This window comes from Cyprinodon tularosa, unplaced genomic scaffold (assembly GCF_016077235.1).
Source record: "Cyprinodon tularosa strain WSP-4 unplaced genomic scaffold, ASM1607723v1 ctg76, whole genome shotgun sequence".
Taxonomy (NCBI): Eukaryota; Metazoa; Chordata; class Actinopteri; order Cyprinodontiformes; family Cyprinodontidae; genus Cyprinodon; species Cyprinodon tularosa.
In genome coordinates, this window is record NW_024039518.1 from 1582082 (window position 1) to 1604281 (window position 22200).

The 22200-nt window shown below is 42.4% G+C and overlaps 2 protein-coding genes across 2 annotated transcripts; both read right to left on the reverse strand.

The window, feature by feature from the left end:
- Positions 1-843: 843 nt before the first annotated feature.
- LOC119773432 (probable E3 ubiquitin-protein ligase ARI7) lies at positions 844-3732 on the reverse strand. The gene is made up of 4 exons (XM_038270438.1): positions 3532-3732; positions 3164-3264; positions 2141-2314; positions 844-2067 (listed from the first exon to the last, which is right to left on the reverse strand). The coding sequence occupies exons 1-4, from the start codon at positions 3620-3622 to the stop codon at positions 1612-1614; spliced, it is 822 nt and encodes a 273-aa protein (XP_038126366.1). The 5' UTR covers positions 3623-3732; the 3' UTR covers positions 844-1611.
- Positions 3733-9115: 5383 nt separating this feature from the next.
- LOC119773424 (probable E3 ubiquitin-protein ligase ARI5) lies at positions 9116-21789 on the reverse strand. The gene is made up of 6 exons (XM_038270429.1): positions 21441-21789; positions 19061-19203; positions 12949-12957; positions 12704-12804; positions 9807-9980; positions 9116-9712 (listed from the first exon to the last, which is right to left on the reverse strand). The coding sequence occupies exons 2-6, from the start codon at positions 19140-19142 to the stop codon at positions 9257-9259; spliced, it is 822 nt and encodes a 273-aa protein (XP_038126357.1). The 5' UTR covers positions 19143-19203; positions 21441-21789; the 3' UTR covers positions 9116-9256.
- Between the last annotated feature and the right edge of the window lie 411 nt (positions 21790-22200).

The following is a 22200-nucleotide window of genomic DNA, read 5'->3' on the forward strand; positions in this document are numbered from 1 at the left end:
GATCAGAGAAGTACTTCCCTGCTCACTCCAAATATAGATTTAAAACTACAGATTTCTTGTTAGAATTAGGCTACCTTTGAAACCCAAAGTTTTTTGTAATTCAACCTGGAGAAACTCACACAGAAAAGCTGCAGTTAGAAAATATTTAATTTGTCCATACAGGTAACAAAATCATATTCTTCAAAATATTCTTATCAAAGGAAAACCTGCGCATTGTGAGGACTCATTGACTCCCTGGAATCCCTTGCATTTAGCATGCTTGTAGCGACAGTGGAGAGGAAAACTCCCTTTTAACAGGAAGAAACCTCCAGCAGAACCAGGCTCAGTGTGAGCAGTCATCTGCTGAGGCCGACTGGGGTTCAAGACATTATTGAGGTCTGATGAAAAACTTAGTGTTTAAAAATTATTTACTACCACTTAATTAATAATTAATGTAAAACATTGTAAGGCTAAAGGGCTGGTTATACTCCCGCAGCAGTGTGTCGCAGTGAGCTTGTCGCAGATATTTTTGTTTCCGAATATTGAAGTGTGGTCTGAGCTGTTATTCCCCACCACAACGCAAGAGGGTCAATCATGAACTATCTGTGGGTCTAGATATGGCCAAGGCGGTAAGGAAGTGGGGGAAGTTTGTGTGATGACGGAGGGACATGAAGGCGAAAAGAGGGAAGATCCAGGTGGAAAAAGGGTCCCAGCCTTCTTGCGAAACCTCAATCTTCTAGCTGGTCCAACTTCACGAGTCGTTTCCCAAAATTGCGGTCATACAAAAAACAAAACAAGCCAATGAGGTACCAAACAGGATATAAGGATAGTGTAGAGTGGATGTGGATTTGACTAATCAGAGGTGCACCAGAGTGTCTGCAGAGGGGACGGGGGAACATTTGCATTCACTGCGACACAAACGCAGACGACCTGGTTTCTGAGTATAAATCAGCCTTTAGTCAAATATATTTGGTTATATTGTTAATTTAATTCACAACTTACTACTGAAACAAGACAAGGGATGTTAAATACACAATTAAATGGACATGTTAATTCAAGCCTAGGAGCTGAGGCTACACCTCAGCTATACCTGCTATGATCCAGCAGTCTACTTCCTAGTCCATCCATCTTCTAGTGTTTGACACTATTCCTTTATTCGTCATCTGCCTCCTCTCCTCTTTCTTTCAGGTTGCATTGGGGTGGTTCTAAGTGGGTTTGGGTAAAGCTATTTTCTAATGACTGCACCCTCTGCTGAGTCTCTTCCCAAGGCCTTCATCAGCAAGTCTTCCCAGTCCTCATACCCAACCCACCCAACCCCTCAAGCTATTACTTTAGAAAATCTTCAATCTCATTTCTTTGTGGAATGGTCCTGGTGAGTGGAAACAAAAATCTGTGATAGTGGCGCTGCAGTCAGATGTAAAATAATTTATTTAAAAACATTTTTAGATAGGCAAAAGAACAATATGTTTCAACATAGCAGAAGCAAATATTACACACGAGTAATAATTGTTCAAATATATAATGCTAAATATTGAGTTTTACAGTTATTGAACGTGAACAAAGGTAAGAATAACATGCTTAATTTACAATAACCACCAAGTTCCTATTCGGAGAGGTAAACTGGCAGCAGTTTTACTTCCTGCGCCACACAGGTATGGATGTCTGTCTGGGAGCCACACCATCACTACAGGGCATGAAGTGGGTACTGGTCTCCAGACACTCAGGAGTGAGCTTTAGACACACAAAGCAGAACTCCACCTGGCAGCGAGGACAGATGATGTTCTTGCAGCCTGTGTTGTCATGCTCCACCCTATTTCCACAGGTGGGACAGGCCCGGATGGAGGGACAGGCATCGACCCCCTGAACCTCAAGCAGGGTGGTGGTCTTGCAGGTCCTGAGTAGTTCCAGGTCACGGTTGATGCAGCCATCATTGCCACAGCGATCAGAGCGAGGAGCTGGGCCTTTCCAAGGCTTTGAGCACTGCCAGCAGAACTGGAACACTTTCTTCTTGTCTGCAGCACATACTAAGCACTGCACGCAGAGGTTAGTCAGGTTCTTTCTTTCAATATAGGTCTTACACCCAGGACACTGTGAGAAAAAGACATAATAGATCAAGCATAACTCCTAAAGTCATGATTGATCTGAGTTTAGAGAAACTTACTGCTCTAAATTCCTGATACTCCGCAGCAGCCAGGCGAGCAATGTTCTCTTCAAAGTAGTTCATTTCTTCCACACTCAGGTCTGCCAGACGTCGCACCTCTCGGTAAGACCACTGAGCACCACATTTCTCCTGTGTTTCCTCATCTATAGCCGGACACCTAAACTTGTACTGGCCCTGGAAGTCAAAACATACATATCATGTCACAATAAACTAATATTGAGTGGAACCATTTAAAAACAAACCATGAGGATAATGTTATATTTTTATTGTATATTGAGAAAATCTATTTTTGTGAAAAGCAGATAAAAGCAACATGACAACATTCTGAGGATTTTGATGTTTTGTTTAACCTTTAAAACATGCTTCACCCCTGCTTTTTTATACAAAAGATTAGTACAAGTAAATAAAAATGCAATAAGCTATAGCTCAAAGGCACCAATAATTGGCGCAGATACAGTATTTTAGGCAGCACGTGAACATTTTCCTTTACATTAATGTGTTACAAATACAATACAATTCTTTTTTTTTTTCATTTATCCTTTATTTAACCAGGTAATACCCATTGAGAATAAAAATCTCTTTTGCAAGGGAGACCTGGAATGGATTTGTTGATAGTAAATAACCACAAGTAATAATGCCTGAGAGTGGCCAATGGGACTGAACCAAGCAAATTTGGTTTATTACAATAAATTAAATTCAAGAAGGTTAAATTAGGGAAACGTGTTGGTAAAATGTGTAGTTTGCCATATTGAGCTTAAATGTCCTATATATCGTTGTTTTCAAAGGACTGATGGAAAGATAGCAACATAAAAAAATGAAACTAAAAACAGCTATATGAAGTTTGACAATGATTTCTTTCTACCTGAGCTGGTTCAATTATTTTCAACCTTAGGAAGTACAGCTGACATTGGTCCGCTGTACTTATATTTAGAAAAAAAAAACCACAATGAACAGTACAAAAGTGAACGAATCATTAAAAAAGGAAATGGTGTTTTTCAAGTGTGGAGTATTGTCATTAGGTACCTGATCCAGCAGACTGCGACACCACCCAGTCAGAGATTGTGGGGTGACGGCATGACCGCAGGACATCTCAGCTCGGAGACCCTGATCTTCATCTTCATCGACTTAGGAGCAGAGAACAGACAGTAAACCAGACACTGTTACCAGGAAAATTACAGTGGAAGAGTACAAATAAACCCGAACTGCCCTATTAGGAAATATTCAGTAACACATATGGTTTAACATAAAAAAATAAAATGTGAATTCTCTCTAATTCAGGTGACAGTCTAAACCAATTAAAATCTAAAGGTTTACACAAGGTGTTAAAGCTAAAGCTAAAGCAAACGACAACTGATATGATACAAACAGCAGTAGCAGTTTATAGTCCTTACACAGAGGATCCAGGTCATCAGGTCTGTCGACAAAACTGAACGTTGTATCCCTGGGGTCATATCTTTTGTCGTCCTCAGCTGGGCTGCTCATTTTAGAGCCACTAAATCTTCTAGTTTGTCTTTTATAAAGAATGGATTTCTGCCTGCTACCAGGGCGTATTCTCAGAGGCTGCAGACTGCTACGCCACTGAGCAAATATTTTAATTTTACTTTCAGTTTCTTCTTAGAAATTTCAGTGAGCAAAATTTACATGAAATCAACCTACCAGGCAGACATATCTGGTGCTGTAGTGCAGTAAAGCAAAGTTGATAAATGAGAACATAATTTTGTATATTTTGAGTTTTACTATAGAGTATTTTTGTTGAAGCAAGCACACTGAAAAACAAACACACCCTGGTGATGTAAGTATTGCTGAAAAACGGAGTGATTTCCTGCAGGTGTCACCAAAGTACAAATTTACACAAGGAATCTCATTCAGTCATTTAAATGAGTTTCTGTCACTCTCATTTTAGTGAAGAGAAAACTGAATACACAGTTGCTGCTTTTGATGATTTTAAGCAAAGAAGCGGTCAGCTGTTTATAATATCACTCATCGATTAAAACAAGAAAAAGTCAAAAAACAGTCAGTTGGTTGATTTTGTGCATGTAAATATGCAACCAGTCCTAAAATAGAAACAGGGAGGTTTCTCTGCCCTAATTTGGGCCGAATCAAACCCTAAACGAGGGAACAACTTGAGTTACTAAAGATGAATACAGGCAGGAAACACCCCTAGCCTCTGGAGGGGTTTGATGACACTCTGTTTAGGCTTTTTCTGCAACTACCCCCCCTGGCTAGCCTGTGAGTCAGATTAGAGATACTCTGCCAGTCTAAAAAGATACACTCACCAGCCATTTCATTTAGTACACTTAATTAATCCTTCATAGCATAGATTCAACAAGGTGCTAGAAACATTTCTCAGATAATTTAGTCTATATTGACATTACTACATCACACATGCTGTCGATTTGTTGGCTGCACATCCATGATGTGATTATAAATATGCCTAAGGTCCTCTATTGGTTTAAGATTTGGTGATTGTGGAGGCTTTTTCAGTACAAGGGAACTCATTGTTATGTTGAAGGAACCAGGCTGGGATGATTCATGCTTTATGACACGTAGCGCGAATCATCTCAAGCAGCAACAGTAGTTGGGTACACTGTGGCTACAAAGGGATGGACATTGTCAATACCCAGGTAGGCTGTGACCTTATGCTCAAGTGATACTAAGAGTCCCAACGTGTGCCAAGAATATATTCCCCACACCATTACTCCACCACCACCAGCCTAAATTGTTGAAACAAGGTATGGATGGATCCATGCTTTTATGGTGCTGAAATGTTCAGAATTCTGACCGAATGTTCAATCCGAATGTTGCAAGAGAAATGGAGACTCATCTACTGCAACCAGGCAACATTTTGCCACTCTTTTATTGTCCAATTTTGGTGAGTCTGTCGAAATTGAGGCCTTAGGTTTCTATTCTTAGCTGATAGGAGTAGCAGATCTTTTGTTGCTGTAGCCCAAACTGCTGCTGTAGTAGGAAGTGCTATCTTTCTATCAGCTCAAACCAATCTGACCTTTCTCCTCTGATTGGAGTGCATTTAGAAGTACATTCATAATCTTGATCAACTGAATACACAGATGAGGTTTGAGGTGTACTTTTCCTGGTGAAAAACATTTATAAATCACTTTTTAATTAATAAGTAATGACAGAGTGATTGGCCAACGATAGGGCTGTGGGTAGCTGGAGATCACACTTCACAGTATATTCGGCCTCAGAAGGCAGCCCGCAGAAGCCTGAGGCCTGTTCTCTAACAGCTTTGACACAGATTTAAAAGTAGCCTACTTTTTGACAAACTGACTACACAGATAAAAGTTTTGAGTTGTACGTCCTTGCTGAAAAACAACCTCTGGAATGTTTTTTGTTGAAATAATTAAATGTTAATGACTGACATTACTGTACAACACACTGACCAATATTACGGCTGTGATTAGCCGGAGATCAAACCTGGGGCTCTATCAGTTCAACAAAGATTTTCAAAGTCAGATATTTCATAATGAAACAACTTCACTGATTAAATTTGTCCCGTTAAAACATTCGTCCCGTAAAAACATCTCTAAAAGTATTCTGTGATAAGCGTAAAATATAAGCAACTTGGGTTTTAAGAGGGTCCAAAGCCCCAAGATAGTACAGCACACAAGCTGGCTGAAAGGTCTTAGATTTAAAAGTAGTGTGTAAAAAGCAGCTGTTCAGCATCTGCTTTACCTGTTGGCACATCTTTTCATCTGTGCTTTAGAAAATATTTGTCAACCTTCAGATTTCTTCCGTTTTTGGATGTTTGTCATAATTCAGTTAATTACATTTTAACTTCTTTAAAGTTGACACAGGACGCGAGCACCTAAATAAAGTTAACAGTAAATTAGTGTTATCTTTTCAGAGAAAACCAGGGTTTCCCTTAAATGTTCTGTTTTTATTGACCACATTGGGTAGAGCTGCAGGATCTTTGCCAAAACTTGCTTTGAACTTGACTGGAGATTACCTCAAACCACCTTCCCGGTACTTTCCAATCAGACTGCAAAGGCTACACCCTTCAGTGACAGCAGATCTGATCTATTAGATAAAGGTGAAGGATATGTGATGTAATTTTATTTTCTGTCTACTTCTCTCCTCATAGTTGTTGCTATGTTTGAAGTTAATCTTACATCTATCTTCTTATCAGAACATGCTCTTGGTAAAACCAATTGCTCCTCTGATGTAGAAGCAGTTATTAGGTATATTATAAAAATATATGATGGAGATCCAAGTTTAGAATTTTGCCAAACAAAACAAGCATATACAACATTAGGCATTGGTAAATTGCCTCCAAGTGAAATTCAAATAATGGAAATTGGTTAAGTAGATCTAAAGCATTCAGCAGATTTTTGATAAAACAGAGTATCATCAATTCAGTTAACTGCAGGTTTAAGATAATAAAAAGCTTTTATGACAATGATCAAAAATATACTTTTAATTTTTCTATTCATATGACTTACTGTACCTCCATTTTCAAAGTCAAAATGCCAACTAGTGTGAAATAATAGAAACCATCTTTACTAAAGAGGGGAATACTGAGCACAGGTAGAGTAAACTATACAATAATAAGTAAAATACAAACTAAGATAAACCTCCCCCAGTTATCTAAAAATTGGAAAATGAAAATTTAAGACAAAAATTCTTATTATATAGTTAAGAATATACTTTGTTTAGTGTTTAACATGACAGCACTTATTGGTCACTAATAAATGAGAAGATATTATAAAAACAGTCGCAGAGATTCCGTTGGTTGATCAACATAAGGAAAGGAAGAATCAGGCACCCCTATATTTAAAGTTGTGATTAGAATGATAGTCTGTTGGTCTGTCCACTCTCACTCTCACTCTAAATAAAAAAAACGATTTGTTTTATAACTTCTCCGTACAATTATTTCAATCTGATACATGACTGATTATTTCACTGAGGTAACGTCAGCAGTCAAAAAAAAGAGGACAATGCTCCTTTCAAATTGACTAAAGAAACTTCAAATAAAAAAAAATTTAACCTTTGATGGGAAAATACTTGTAATATGAATTGATTACTGCAATAGCGTCTTCACAGGTCTGCCTAGTTGACTGCATTCTTTTCTCTCTTAAGGGCAAGATCCAAACATACTTGACCTCCTCTAATTGAGGCAGGAACTTCTTCCTCAAACTGGGAAGGGCCATCTCCATTTGAACTGTGGCCTTGGACTTGGAGAACCCTCTCCTAGTGCATGATTTAGGTCTTGGTTAGAGGGAACCATCAGAAAAAATCTGCTTCCTTTATGATGCATTAATTGAATAAGAAAAAAGGAAGGAATTAGTGCATTGAAGCTGCCTCCCCTCCTTCAACCTCCACCTTAGCGTGGTGGAGGGGTTTCAGTGCCTGAATGTTCCCAGAGGCTATGTTGTCAGGAGCTTTAAAGGTATGTAGGATCTGACAAAAATAGACTGACTGGTAGGGTCTCCCAAGGCAAACAGGCTCTGGGTGACGGGTTAGACACAGAGCAGTTTCAAAAGCCCTTATGAAGACTATTAAATCAAGGCAAATGATGTTGCCCGATACAGTGGAGCTGGGACCCCACCCTGGAGGTCTTCCTTATAAGACCCAGCATGGCCCAGCCCGGAGGTGCGATGCCACACCATCCGCCAGTGGGCCCACTACCTGCAATCGCACCAAACAGTTACTACAAATTAGAGCATAATTTTTATAAATTCCGCAAAACTAAGGCAGTTTAATGAAAGATGTAGGAGATCTTTTCTGACTCCTTTTTTACCATGTGGCTTAAAGATCTTCCCACAGCTCCTTAGCAAGCAGTGAAATAGAAGGTCTGGAAGTGAAACTACAATTAATGGTCCCCGCTATAGTGAGAAATCAATGAAAAACCCCAACCAAACACAAAAGACGGTCCGTTGTAAGTGATTGGCTCCTGACATGTCAATCATGGTCATCTGCTTGTCCTTTCCCCCGTGTGTGTACCCTAACCCATGAACGAATTGACCACCCAATGCTCTTGCAGGACGCCATGGCTGGAAGCTAGCCACTGTTATGCTATATTCACCCCTAAAGCAGCAAGAGCAGCAAAAACGCCCGTGCTGCTTAATTTTTGAGGCTTGTACCAGTTTAGTTGTGATGCGCGGCTGAAGCATCTTTGCTAAGGTGACCAGATTTTGGTTTCTGAAAAGGTGTACACTTTTTTTCGGGGGGGGGGGGGGGGGGGGGGGGGGGGGGGGGGTGTCGACTGCTGGGCCGCTGACTGGACCGGGGCTCAGCAGAGAGCCATGGGCTGCCTGTCCTCAGCTGAGAAGAGGGGCTGGGAACCGGTAAGGCAGGCGGGGGGAAGCATGGGGCCGCCTGTGTCCAGGCTACTGTCACAGTTTAGTCACTCCGTCCACCAGGGTTCCCGGACCAGGCCCACAGCTGATGGGTTGTTCGAATGTCCGGTGTGTTTCGACTACGTACTGCACTGTAGTCTAACAAAATCCCGGACAATTTTGAAATTCCCCACGGACATTTTTTTATGTATGAAAAGTAGGATATAGCCGGGAAAAAGATGACATCACCCTACCATATCGACAATTTGATGTTTCAGAGAGTGAGTGCTTGTTGCTATGATGTGTCTTTGCTTAGCAGCTTTGCTTGTTATAAACCAACCAATCATTGCACAGTTCATCTAAATATTCATGAGCATACCATAAAAAGAAGAAAACCTGTCGTTTCATTCTAGGTCTTATAACCAGGTTTGCATTAGGGCTCATAGAACAGCAAATATGCCATTTTCAGGCCGACCAATGTTACACATCCTATTGAGACCTTAAGGACCAGCACCAAATACCCTATAGAATCATTCTATGACACCTTTCAAGGTCATAAACTTCTGCAGTGCTTAAGCATGCTTGTTTTTTCCGAATGGTAACTTATGGGCTTCACTGACATACAGATTATTTATATGTGGAATTTCACAGACTTAGATCAGGCATAAAAAAATATCCTTAAAATGAACTTTATTTGTTGTAAATGGACCCAATCAGGTCACTTACATATTTCAATACAAAACTGAGAGTCAAGATTTTCAATTTTAGTTTAATCCTACTGATTAGGTTTGTAAAATACAGTGAGTAGGTTTGTGTATTTTTAGTTTCTGCGCCACACAGGTATGGATGTCTGTCTGGGAGCCACACCATCACTACAGGGGATGAAGTGGGAACTGGTCTCCAGACACTCAGGAGTGAGCTTCAGACACACAAAGCAGAACTCCACCTGGCAGCGAGGACAGATGATGTTCTTGCAGCCTGTCTTGTCGTGCTCAACCCTCTGACCACAGGTGGGACAGGCCCGGATGGAGGGACAGGCATCAACCCCCTCCACCTCAGGCAGGATGGTGTCCTTGCAGGTCCTGAGCAGTTCCAGGTCACGGTTGATGCAACCATCATTATCACAGCGATCAGAGCGAGGAGCTGGACCTTTCCAAGGCATCAAGCACTGCCAGCAGAACTGGAACCCATCATCATTATCTTCTGCACATACTAAACATTCTACACAGAGGTCGGTCAGTTCTGCTCTTTCAACGTAGGTCTTACAGCCTGGACACTGTTGGACACAAAATATATAAAAATATAGCTGCATATTGCTAAAAACTGAAATATTGCATAATAAAATTATCTTAAATTGTCCTGGCTCTTACCGTTTTAAAATCACAGTATTCTGCAGCTGCCAGGCGTGCCATGTTCTCTTCAAAGTGCTGCATTTCTGCAGCTGTCAGGACTGCCAGGCGGCGAACCTCCTGATAAGACCACAGAGCACCACACTGCTGCAGGGTGCCATCTTTCAAAGCCGGACACTTAAATTTGTACTGGCCCTAAAAGTTCAAACATAGACAACGTATAGGTAGAAAGCTTAGAGATTTTATATGCCTGAAAGTAAAATAATTATAAATTATTTATTTTCGCACCTTCAACCGGAAATTACTGAGAACCATAAATAAAATATTGACCCATAATCAATAGGAAAGGGAGGATTTTTTTTTTTGCATTGAGGGAGCCATATTATGAAGTAATATGGGATGCTGACAAAGTAAGTCAACCATTTAAACACTTATGTAGTTTAAGCAGGCGATTACATCCTGGTGGCAAAAATATGTCTAAGATGTTTCATTTTTGACATGTTGAACTTTGCAGGAGAAGAACCTGTGCTATGCCTGAATCTATACTTAAAAAAAATGCTTTTTTGAGAAAACAAAAGTAAACCTTTAATTGAAAGTAGATTACAGTGATGTCACCATGCCTATTTTATTGGGGCTGTAGCCCCCCTCTAATTGTTGATGACACACCCAAGTCCAAACATTTCCTATTGTAGAGTCATTTGTGTAACAGACATTGACATTTTTTAAAACTAGATATAAATACGAAAGGAAAAAGCTGGAAAAAAAATACAATTCTTCTCAACTTCCATTGTAACCATTGTATATATAAACATATAAATCAGCCTGACACAGATATTTTCAAAATAGCTAAATATGGCTTCCATTTGATTCACGTTTGTATTTAAAATTAAATCAGGGCAACGTCAAAATATTTGGGAACAAATAATGTTTGTGTTGTAAGCAGAGGTCATATTATAATTTAATGTATTGTGTTTCTGTCACAGTCTTGGTTTTGTTATGTTTATGTAGAGTATTCAGTCTTACTTTTCTCCTTGTTTTAGTGTCTAATTATTATTTTGTTGTTTTCTTGTTAGTTCCTGTCCTCCAAGTTTTCCATTTGTTGTCCTCTGCTGCCATCTTGTGTCCTCTATCCCTAGCTCTGTTTTCTGCTCTGTCCCCCCTTGCTGTTTTCTCTTTCCTGCCAGCACCTGTTGCCAATTTCCTCGTCAGCTCTCTCTTTGTCTCTGTCCCCTTTAAAAGCCCTCCCTCTTCAGTTCTTGTTTGCTGGATCCTCGTCTTACATCTCATCAAACCTCTGGTCAGTTCTCTGTCATCCTTCCTTGTCTCTTCCTGGTTCTTAGTTTTTGCTTTTTCTCTGATGTCTCCTAGATTCTGGTTCTTAAGATATTTTTGTTGGATTTTTTACTCCTGCCTCAGAGCCTGTTAACCTATTAAATCTCTTAATTCATCTCAACCAGCTCGTCTCTGCATTTGGGTCCTCTAACCAACACCACCAAATCGTGACAGTTTCAAGATGTTGTGAAGGATCTGGCAGAGCTTAGAGGTTGAGGGGCAAACATATCAACAATAATATTTCCTGCATTTGTTGTTGTTTTGAATCGAAAATATAGAAAATATAGAATGCCAGAGATATGCACCAGCCCTACAATACCTGGACAGGACAAAGTGGGAGAAGATGAATGGATGGAATTATAGCAATGGTGTAACGACACAACGATAGGCCCGTAAGCAACATTATCTGGGTGGGCCCCATATGAACTACAACACCACAGCTCTTCTTTGCTTTTTCTTTTCTGGAATCCACTTAAGTAACTCTTTTTTAGTATCCATTGTCACTGACACATTGCACATACCGGTTTTAATCTACGCTCTGGATTACCTATAATAAGTTCTATTGTAAAATAAAATACTTGAAAACATCATTCTTTTAAGATCTTTATTGTGGTTACCGTAAATCCTCTAATATAGGACGGGGCCTTTATTTCACTCAGGTACATCTTGCTCCAAGCAATTATTGGAGGGGACCAGAATTGGAGGCAGGCCTCTATTTCTATTTGAGCAAAACAGACTACCAGTGGAATGAATAAAAACGAGATTGTGTGTCTATTTGAACCTATAAAATACTAGGTTCATTTATTGAAAAAGTACAGTTACCATAACGATATACAGAATATTATCAACAAATACCGGTAATTCAAAAAACTTCCAGCAGCTTCCAGGCAATTTTTCTGCATGGCAATACGAAAAAAAAAAAGCATACATAGAATGGAATCTTTGCCAAATCGACTTTCGAAACAAAGTTTATAAAAAATGGGACAAAAACTGTTCTGCTATCAGAGCAACATTTTCTTTGTTTTAGGCTAAGTGGAAGTAGACTACATGTATCATATATCTCAAAGGGAATACAGAACATAATTTTAACGCTGTTCACCACAAAGCAAACATAGTGCATTGTAAACATTTTCCATGGTAATAATTATTCATAACAAAAGGCAACTTACATGTTTAATTACCTGGCCGCTCACTCAAATTGTCTTGTTTAGTTTGAAGTAAAACAAAACAACAACAAAAATATCTCGACTTCTGTTTAATCCTCTACAATTTCCTCTGTCCTAGTCCACAATTGTGTAGAGGACCCACCAGGTCGGGGGGCCCGAAGCAACTGCATACTCAGCTTACCGATAGTTACGCCATTGAAATACAGAAAATCTGATAGTTGTTTAAATTTTTTCACATTAAGGTAACTTTGTTAAATCGGTTCAATTAGTGGAAAAGTAACTTCAGTTTTTGTTAGTTGTTTGAGAAATGCTGTATCACTCACTATGTTTATTTAAATCCTGTGTATCACCTGGGGGCTAAGGCCCCCCCATTCCTTAAAATCGAATGACGCCTCTGCTGAATCAAACGTTGGAAAATACCTGATCCAGCAGGCTGCGACACCACCCAGTCAGAGATTGAGGAGTAACAGCATGACCACAGGACATCTCAGCTTGGAGACCCTGATCTCCTTCCTCCGGGGCTAAAAGACCAGAGGACAGACTCAATACCATCAAAATAGAGACTCCAGTTTTGTTGTGTTTTAATAAATCATGAAGTTCTATTTGTTTCTTTTAAAAGGTACACCGATATCACCATCATAAATGACAAATATATATATTCTTACGCATCGGATCTGTCATGATGGGTTCTCAAATGGAGACCCAATTCTGCAGAACACCACTTGACGGACACAAGGATGAAAGTTTTAACACGTTTATTAGCACAACACACAGAATGTACTGATGACAGGTTCGGGCCTGGGTTCTGGTTTCACCGGAGTCTGCGTGAGAGACAGAGTGGTTAAGGACTGCTGACAGGATCTGATTTCCAAGTGAGCTCTGATTGTACCTTGAGGGTTCTTGAGGTTCTCTTTGGGAGAGTCACTGTTGGTTCTGGAGAGGTGTTTATCAGCAGAGTCCGTTTGCTGCTTCAGCGTCTCACGTCTAGCTTGAACAGACCTTAGCCTTGGTTTCCCAGCTCTGGTCCAGAGCTGCTTGGCGGTTCTCAGAGAATCTTCAGGGTTTGGCTCAGAGGGTCGGCTCGGCAGGTTAGCTCTTCCAAAGCTTTCACGGAGGAGACACGGGTTTCCGGGAAACACAGAGATAGAGGTTAGAATCCAACCTGGATTCAAAGTCATGGAGATACTCAAAGATCTAGGCTTTAGCGCTGACCAACTGGAACAACACTGCGGCGTTGAGGCAAGGTCTGAAGACAGCTTATATAGTGGATCCTCTGATGATCTAGATGAGCTGCAGCTGCGCAGGAGGCTCCCTCAGAGGATCCACGGCGGACTCTGCTGGAGAAAGATGGGATTTTCTCCAGCTCCCAACAGTACCCCCCCCTCAACGACCGCCCCTTGGCGGTGCGGAAGAGGTAGATGGGCAGGAACGCTCGTACTCCTCGATCAGAGTGGGGTCGAGGATGTACGAGCCTGGGACCCACTGACGATCCTCCGGTCCGTAGCCCTCCCAGTCGACGAGGTACTGCCATCCGCGACCTCGTCGACGGGAGTCTACAATGCGGCGCACTGTGAAGGCCGGATGGCCATCGACCTCCAGGGCGGGTGGTGGGGAGTCGGACGGTGGGCACAGAGGGCTCGAAGAAACAGGCTTAATCTGAGAGACGTGGAATGTAGGGTGGATTCGGAGGGACTGAGGTAATTGGAGACGAACTGCTGAGGGGTTGATGACTCGTGAGATCTTGAAGGGTCCAATGAATCTCGGGGAGAGTTTTTTGAGACATCCCCTTGAGTGGAGAGCCACACTTCCTGGCCTTCAGAATACTCGGGGGCGGGGCGTCTCCTGGCGTCGGCGAAGCGTTTAATTGACTCGGTTGACTGGTTGAGTGTGGCGATGGTCTCCCTCCAAATCCTCTGACAGCGACGGATGTGTTGATTGACGGACAGCACCGATATCTCTCTCTCATCTGCAGGGAAAAGAGGTGGTTGGTAACCGAGACTAACCTGGAATGGGGACTGTCCAGTGGATGCAGATCGGAGAGAGTTGTGGGCGTATTCAATCCACGGGAGGTATTGACTCCAATCAACAGGGTTATTGGAGGTGAGACAGCGGAGGGTGGATTCCAGCTGCTGGTTCATTCGTTCTGTCTGGCCGTTGGATTGAGGGTGGTAACCTGAAGTGAGGGATGGCTTGCAACCGAGAGCAGAACAGAAAGCCTTCCATACTTGTGAAATGAATTGTGGACCTCTGTCCGAGAGGATTTCCTGGGGAATGCCATGAAGCCGGAAAACATGTTTAATAAGTAGCTGGGCTGTCTGGAAGGCCGTGGGAAGTTTCCTGAGGGGTACTAGATGGCAGGACTTCGAGAAACGATCAACAATGGTTAGAATGGTGGACATACCTCGGGAGACGGGGAGACCGGTGACAAAATCAATGGCTATGTGGGACCAAGGACGAGAGGGAACTGGTAGAGGTTGAAGCAGGCCTGAAGGAGGTTGGTGTGAGGCTTTGTTGCGGGCACATGTGGGGCAAGCCAACACATACTCCTTTACGTCTCTGTGGAGTGTGGGCCACCAGAAGCGCCTGGAGATGAGAGCAACTGTTCTACTCACTCCTGGATGAGCGGTGAATTTGGCGGCATGCATCCACTGGATCAGACGGGACCTGACAGAAGATGGGACATAGGTACGATTAGGCGGACCGGTACCTGGATCTGGTTCTGTGGCTAGGGCAGAGTTGATAAGATCCGTTATCTCCCAATTGACCACTCCAATGGTACATGAAGCTGGATGAGACGAGAGAGAGAATCGGGCTTCACGTTCTTGGATCCGGGTCTGTAGGAAATGATAAGGTTGAAACGTGAGAAGAAGATTGACCACCTGGATTGGCGAGGATTTGCCTGCTTGGTTGACTGGATGTAAGCCAGGTTCTTGTGGTCTGTCCATACAAGAACCGGATGCTCAGCTCCCTCCAGCCAATGTCTCCATTCCTCCAACGCCAACTTAATAGCCAGGAGCTCTCGGTCACCCACGTCATAGTTCTGTTCAGCGGAAGAGAGTCTACGAGAGAAGAAAGCGCATGGGTGTATCTTCTGATCAGAGTCGAGCCTCTGGGAGAGAACCGCTCCAACCCCAGAATCAGAAGCATCCACCTCTAGGATGAACTGTTTTGTTGGGTCAGGTTGTATCAGAACAGGAGCTCTAGAAAACAAGGATTTGAGTTTCTCAAAAGCAGCTTGAGCCTCAGGAGTCCACTGAAAGGTTCGTTTAATGGAAGTAAGAGAGGTTAATGGAAGGGCGGTTTGACTGTAGTTTCTGATGAATCGGCGATAGAAGTTAGCGAAACCTAAAAACCTCTGCAGCTGTTTTCGGTTTTCAGGAACTGGCCAGTCTAAGACTGCTTTGATCGTGTCTTCAGAAGGTTTTAGACTTAGACTTAGACTTAGACTTCTTTATTTGTCATTTTGTATGCACAGGGTGCATACAGAACGAAATTGCGTTACATACAGCTTATGAACGTTGCATTGATATTTCAAATGGCACGAGTTATAGAAAAATACAAAAAGTGCAGCAGTGGTCAAAGTGTGAACAGTGCAGAGGATAAGAGACAGTGTGCAAGTTGCAGTGGTTCAGTGCAAAATGGCATTTGTGCAAAAAATGCGTTATTGAAAAATACAATGAGATGAACAATTTAAAGGGCTAAAAGTTAAAAGTTCAGCAGCATTTGATGCCCGATAATGTGCAATAGGTGCAGAGTTCGGATTGTGGATCAAAGGTTCAACAGTCTGATGGCAGTGGGGAAGAAGCTCCTTTTACCTGGCCGCCCTCGAGCACAAACCCCAAAAAGGTGACTGAAGGTTGATGGAACTCGCACTTCTCGGCTTTCACGAACAGTTTATTTTCCAGTAGTCTCTGTAAGACAAGACGGACATGTCTCTTGTGTTCCTGGAGGTCCTTGGAATAGATGAGAATGTCATCAATGTACACAAAAACAAACACGTTGAGGAAATCTCTGAGAACATCATTAACCAAAGCTTGAAAGCAGGCGGGAGCATTAGTTAAACCGAAGGGCATCACCAGGTATTCGAATTGGCCCAAGGGTGTCTTAAAGGCAGTTTTCCATTCATCGCCCTCTCGTATCCTAAGGAGATGATAGGCGTTTCTTAAATCCAGCTTGGAAAACACTGTTGCACCCTGTACAGGTTCAAAAGCAGAGGCGAGAAGAGGCAGTGGGTATTTATTTTTAACAGTGATCTGATTCAAACCTCGATAATCAATACAAGGTCTCAGGGAACCATCCTTCTTGCCCACGAAGAAGAAACCGGCGCCCAATGGAGAGGATGATGGGCGAATTATTCCAGCAGCTAATGATTCGTTGATGTATTTTTCCATTGTTTCTCTTTCGGGCTTGGAAATGTTATACAATCTGCTGCTAGGAAGAGGTGCACCAGGTAAAAGTTCAATGGCGCAATCGTATGGTCTGTGAGGAGGTAGGGACGTCGCACTGACCTTACTGAAGACAGGGGCTAAGTCATGGTACTCAGAGGGAACTGAAGAAAGGTCAGGAGAGTCCATCTCCCCCCCACCACTAGGAGGCCCCACCATAGGGGCAGCAGAACGAAGGCAGGTTTCGTGGCACGTAGTGGACCATGATTCCAGAAGACGTTTAGTCCAATTAATGTGAGGGTTATGCTTCTCCAACCACTCGAACCCGAGGACCAGCGGGGAACATGCAGAGGGAAACACAAAGAAAGTTATTGTCTCTCGGTGGTTACCTGACAGAAGTAGCTCGAGGGGCTGAGTTTGGTGGGTAACACGGTGGAGTCTTTTCCCGTCTATGGCGGACACACTGAGAGGCTGAGAGAGAGGAACGGTTTTAATCTGGAGTTGCTGGACGAGGTTAGAGTCGATTAGGTTACGCTCACAGCCTGAGTCGATGAAAGCGGAGAAAGAGAGACTTTGGTTATCACAGAAGAGCGTGGCAGGCAGCAACAAACGAGGAGATTTTATTGTATTTATTTGGCCCGCCAGACTCCTCAGATCCTCTGGCGGGCCCCGGCTTTTGATTTTGCCGGGCAGGAGGCGATGAAGTGTCCACTCTCGCCACAGTAGATACAAAGTTTACTTAGGAAACGCCTCTGTCTCTCCTCAGGAGTGAGCCTAGTGTGTCCCACCTGCATTGGTTCAAAATCCCTTTCCCCCGAATGAGAGGCTTGAACAGGCAATGGTAGAGATTGGGGATTGGACTTCTGAGTGGGCATCTGCTCTGTAGAGGGAGAACAAACAGTCACATTAAGAGAGGCAGGAGAGAAATTACTCAGCTTCTTAGAACTGTTTCTGGCACGAATCCTATTATCAAGCCTAATGGAAAGGCGAATTAAATCCTCGAGGGAAGCTGGTTCGTCGAGGGTTGCTAGTTCATCTTTAATCTGTTCGTTTAATGCCATGAAGAAGGCTCCCTTCAAGGCGCTTTGGTTCCATCCGGAAGCTGCCGCCTTAACCCGGAAGTTTATTGAAAAATCTGCCACCGATGAATTTCCTTGTTTAAGGCTGAAAAGAGCTCTGGAATCAATAGTTTGTTCAGTTTCCTGGTTGAAAACTTGGAAAAATTCAGCAATGAAGTCAGAAAAACGGCAACTTAAACTGTCGTCAGTAGCAAATCTTGCCTGAGCCCACTCCAAGGCTCTTCCTGTTAACTGAGAAAGAATGAACGTTATCTTCTTGTGATCTGTGGAAAAGCTACCAGGAGAGTTCTGAAAAATCAACCTACACTGGAATAAAAATCCTTTGCAATCTTTCATGTTACCGGAGAATTTCTCTGGAAGACTAGGGCGGAACTCTGATGACGTCACAGGTTGTGACCTCGGGGGAGGGACTGGACCAGGAAATGGTTGCTGTACAAACGCAGCATTAGCGCTGCTGAAATAATTAACGTAACTTTGGATTGCTTGATTCTGTCTTTCAATGTGGGTGTTTAACTCACGTAGAGCCAGGCCATGTCCATGGATTTGGGCAGCCTGTTCCTCTAGTCGACGGAGTTGGTGATCTGCTGGGCCTTGAGTTTGGCCGCAGTGTTCTGTCATGATGGGTTCTCAAATGGAGACCCAATTCTGCAGAACACCACTTGACGGACACAAGGATGAAAGTTTTAACACGTTTATTAGCACAACACACAGAATGTACTGATGACAGGTTCGGGCCTGGGTTCTGGTTTCACCGGAGTCTGCGTGAGAGACAGAGTGGTTAAGGACTGCTGACAGGATCTGATTTCCAAGTGAGCTCTGATTGTACCTTGAGGGTTCTTGAGGTTCTCTTTGGGAGAGTCACTGTTGGTTCTGGAGAGGTGTTTATCAGCAGAGTCCGTTTGCTGCTTCAGCGTCTCACGTCTAGCTTGAACAGACCTTAGCCTTGGTTTCCCAGCTCTGGTCCAGAGCTGCTTGGCGGTTCTCAGAGAATCTTCAGGGTTTGGCTCAGAGGGTCGGCTCGGCAGGTTAGCTCTTCCAAAGCTTTCACGGAGGAGACACGGGTTTCCTGGAAACACAGAGATAGAGGTTAGAATCCAACCTGGATTCAAAGTCATGGAGATACTCAAAGATCTAGGCTTTAGCGCTGACCAACTGGAACAACACTGCGGCGTTGAGGCAAGGTCTGAAGACAGCTTATATAGTGGATCCTCTGATGATCTAGATGAGCTGCAGCTGCGCAGGAGGCTCCCTCAGAGGATCCACGGCGGACTCTGCTGGAGAAAGATGGGATTTTCTCCAGCTCCCAACAGGATCCAGATCACCTGGTCTGTTAACGAATTTCAGCGTAGTGTCTCTTGGGTCGAATCTTTTCTCATCCTGACCCGGTCTGCTCATGTTGGATCAGCTCAGCGCCTCTGCTCCTCGTCCTATGCAGCCGGGCTCCAATGCAGCTGCTGCTACGTCACATGTAAAATCAACTTTTACTTTCAGTTTCTTGTCTTTCTTTTTAAGTTTGTTTTTATTTACAACAAGACAAACAATAGTATCTAAGCTTGACCGAATTGATTTTAAATTCTCTTTTTAAACAATGTATAAAAGATAACATGTAAGTGACGTTATTTAGATTTTTTTTTTTAGCCTTTAAAGAGGAATTCAAACAATATATTAGATCTCAGCACTATTCAAAAAATAGAAAAGCCATTATGATAATATTTTTGCTCTCACTTTGATATATTTCTGAGTTAACCTGTATTTATTTGTTTGCTTTTCGATTTGTTTGTGCTTGCTAAATAACACCCTGGCATTACTGTCTTGACTGTATGGTTACCAGTGGTGGTTCTAGACTAAAAGTACCAGGGGGCCAGGAAGGGGCCAGGAGGGGGCCAGCGAGTTTTCGTGGGGGCAAAGAAAAGCGCGAATTAAAAAACAGGGCTAGGGATTCAAATATATTAATATATCTACATGAAGTGAAATTTCCATTCAATTAGGTTCAATTAACCTTCTATGTCTTCCAAATGAAAATATTTATTTTTGGCTTGAAATTGAATTAGATTATCTTTTAAATCAAAATAAAAATCTGTTAGCATAGCAATAAAGCAACTCAAAAAAATCGTAGCTATATAAATATCTAAAAGATAAAATAAAATTAATATTTGGAATATTAGTGTCAGGGTTCCTGTGTGTGGGTTAGTGTGAGTTGTACATCTCTACAATACATCTTTGTGGAGAACTTGGGTAGCCTACACAGGTGAAAAGACATCTTTATAATCATAGTGCTGGGCTTAAAGAGCACAAGAGCCTTCTTTCAGGGCTGGTTTCCTGTGTGTGTTGAAGATGTGAGTTGCTTCCTAGTCTTTTGCTTCACTTGAGTATTTTTCCTGACATTTATTGGTTTTGTTTCGTTTTCAGTAATTTTTTTTTTTCTTTGATTTTTGCCTCTGTTTCCCTTGGTCATCTGTGCCTACTCCTCTCTGCATTGGGTCCTCAAAACCTCCACCAAACCTGACAATTAGGTCAATATACATTCATAATTTAGGAATTTTACATATTTTTATTGTAATTTAAGTTAAAATGACAGTTTTCTATAAAATCAAAATTAGAAATCAAGAAAAGCTGAAAAATTAAGCTGTAAAAATTTTAGGTTTTTTTTAAAGTGTTTTGGGAAAAAAAACTGGTATCCTATCTCAATACCACTGAAGCCTTATTACCCCCCTATTGTTTTTTAAAGAAAAAATAATGAAATAGATCCAAAGGACCGATCAGTAACCATGTCTGTTCCAACGCAGATCATCATTAGAATTTCTTTTAGTATTATGTCTTCAGTACAGGGGCCATAACTATGGAGGACTGACTCTGCCATATATAAAAATAAATACAGAAATAAATAAATGCTCAATAAATAAATAAGCATACAATTAATTGCCACCAAAAATAAAATAAAGAAATAAATGTAAGTAGAAATTAAATTATACAGTGAGACATACATGAATATAACTCTTTTAATTAGCTTCTTTATTTATTTGCCTTTGTAATATTTACCTTATTTTTTTGTCCTTTATAATCTTCAACTTTATTTTTTAATTACTTACATTTTTAAGTATTTGTTTATGTGCATGTTATAATATTTTTTTTTTTTAATTACGCATTAAATCTGTGAATGGGCCATATAGTGATGTATAATGTATAATATAACTTAAGTATAAGTATAATGTTCTCGCCTCAAATAATCTTAAAACATACTTTTATTGAACAACAGCAGCAGAAAAGAGAACATTTAACTTAATACTCTGAGCTCTGTGAGTGTTGGGATCCTGAGGCTTGCCCACCAGAGGGCGCCGAGGATCCCTTCCTGGGGATTTTCTGTTACTGTTGGGATCTGGGGTTTTTTCTGTCTACCTTTCTCCACCAGAGGGCGTACTGAATCTCCTGAGGCTGGAGCTGACTTCTCCATCTGCTCATCAGGAGACCAGTATTTAAGTAGGCTGAGGACCACACTCCGGTGCCAGAGTGTTAGTCAATCATGGTACACCAAACCCTGAGCCAACTAGTCAGTCCTGTCCCCTGACCACCAGAACTGAACCTGAATCCTTGTCTTCTCTGTTTCTCAGGTCAAACCTGCCAGCAACCAAAGACCCCCAGAAGAGTTTGCTGTTGAAGATCGGTCTGTCTGACCTCAGCAGAACCCTGAAGAACCAAGCCTCAGTCCTCAGCCTGCCATCTGCCTCTGAACCCTCCTGGCTCCCCCCTTCGGCCTGCTCAGCTCACCCTTCGGCCTGCTCAGTTCAAGCCTCAGCCCTCAGCCAGCCGTCAGCCTCTGAACCCTCCTGCCTCCCCCCTTCAGCCTGCTCAGCTCACCCTTCGGCCTGCTCAGTTCAAGCCTCAGCCCTCAGCCAGCCGTCTGCCTCCAAACCCACATCTGGAGGTCTTCAAGCCTCAGCTAAGCCAAGCCGCCCCTAAGGCCTCAGTCTGCCGCCAGCCTCTGGACCCTCCTTGGAATCATGTTGTCTGTTGCTCTGCTCAGTTCCAGGTCAGCAAACCAGCCGTGACCAGCCCTGGACCTGATAACGCCCTGACCAGATTTTCAATAAACCTTTGAACTTTTACCCTGCCTCTGGAGTGTTATCTGCATATGGGCTAGAACCTTACACCCATCATGACAGTGCACTCTGGCCAACAAGCTAGCCCCGTGGAAACACCCTCAAACTCCTTCAATCGTATTCTCCGGTTCTTCAAACAGTCCATAGATGATCTTTCCACCATTACTCCACCCCGTAAACTAATATCTGCAGCTGATATAATTACCACCAAACTCAAGAAATATCCAGACATCAACAATAACCTTCAGCAAGCCGGATATGTCAACCTCATCAACTGGAACATTCAGGACGCTTTTTCAAAACTACCATTCAAACTTTCTCCACCTACCTCCGAACCTGATTCTCCATCTGCTGCC

Excerpts from the sequence above, each read along its gene's own strand:
- LOC119773432 (XM_038270438.1), bottom strand. The coding sequence starts at position 3,622 with ATGAGCAGCCCAGCTGAGGACGACAAAAGATATGACCCCAGGGATACA. Across the intron at positions 3,265-3,531 it reads TGATGACCTGGATCCTCTGT|TCGATGAAGATGAAGATCAG; the intron begins GTAAGGACTATA and ends TCTGCTCCTAAG. Across the intron at positions 2,315-3,163 it reads GTCGCAGTCTGCTGGATCAG|GGCCAGTACAAGTTTAGGTG; the intron begins GTACCTAATGAC and ends TTTGACTTCCAG.
- LOC119773424 (XM_038270429.1), bottom strand. The coding sequence starts at position 19,142 with ATGAGCAGACCGGGTCAGGATGAGAAAAGATTCGACCCAAGAGACACT. Across the intron at positions 9,981-12,703 it reads GTCGCAGCCTGCTGGATCAG|GGCCAGTACAAATTTAAGTG; the intron begins GTATTTTCCAAC and ends TTGAACTTTTAG. Across the intron at positions 9,713-9,806 it reads AATACTGTGATTTTAAAACG|TGTCCAGGCTGTAAGACCTA; the intron begins GTAAGAGCCAGG and ends TGTGTCCAACAG.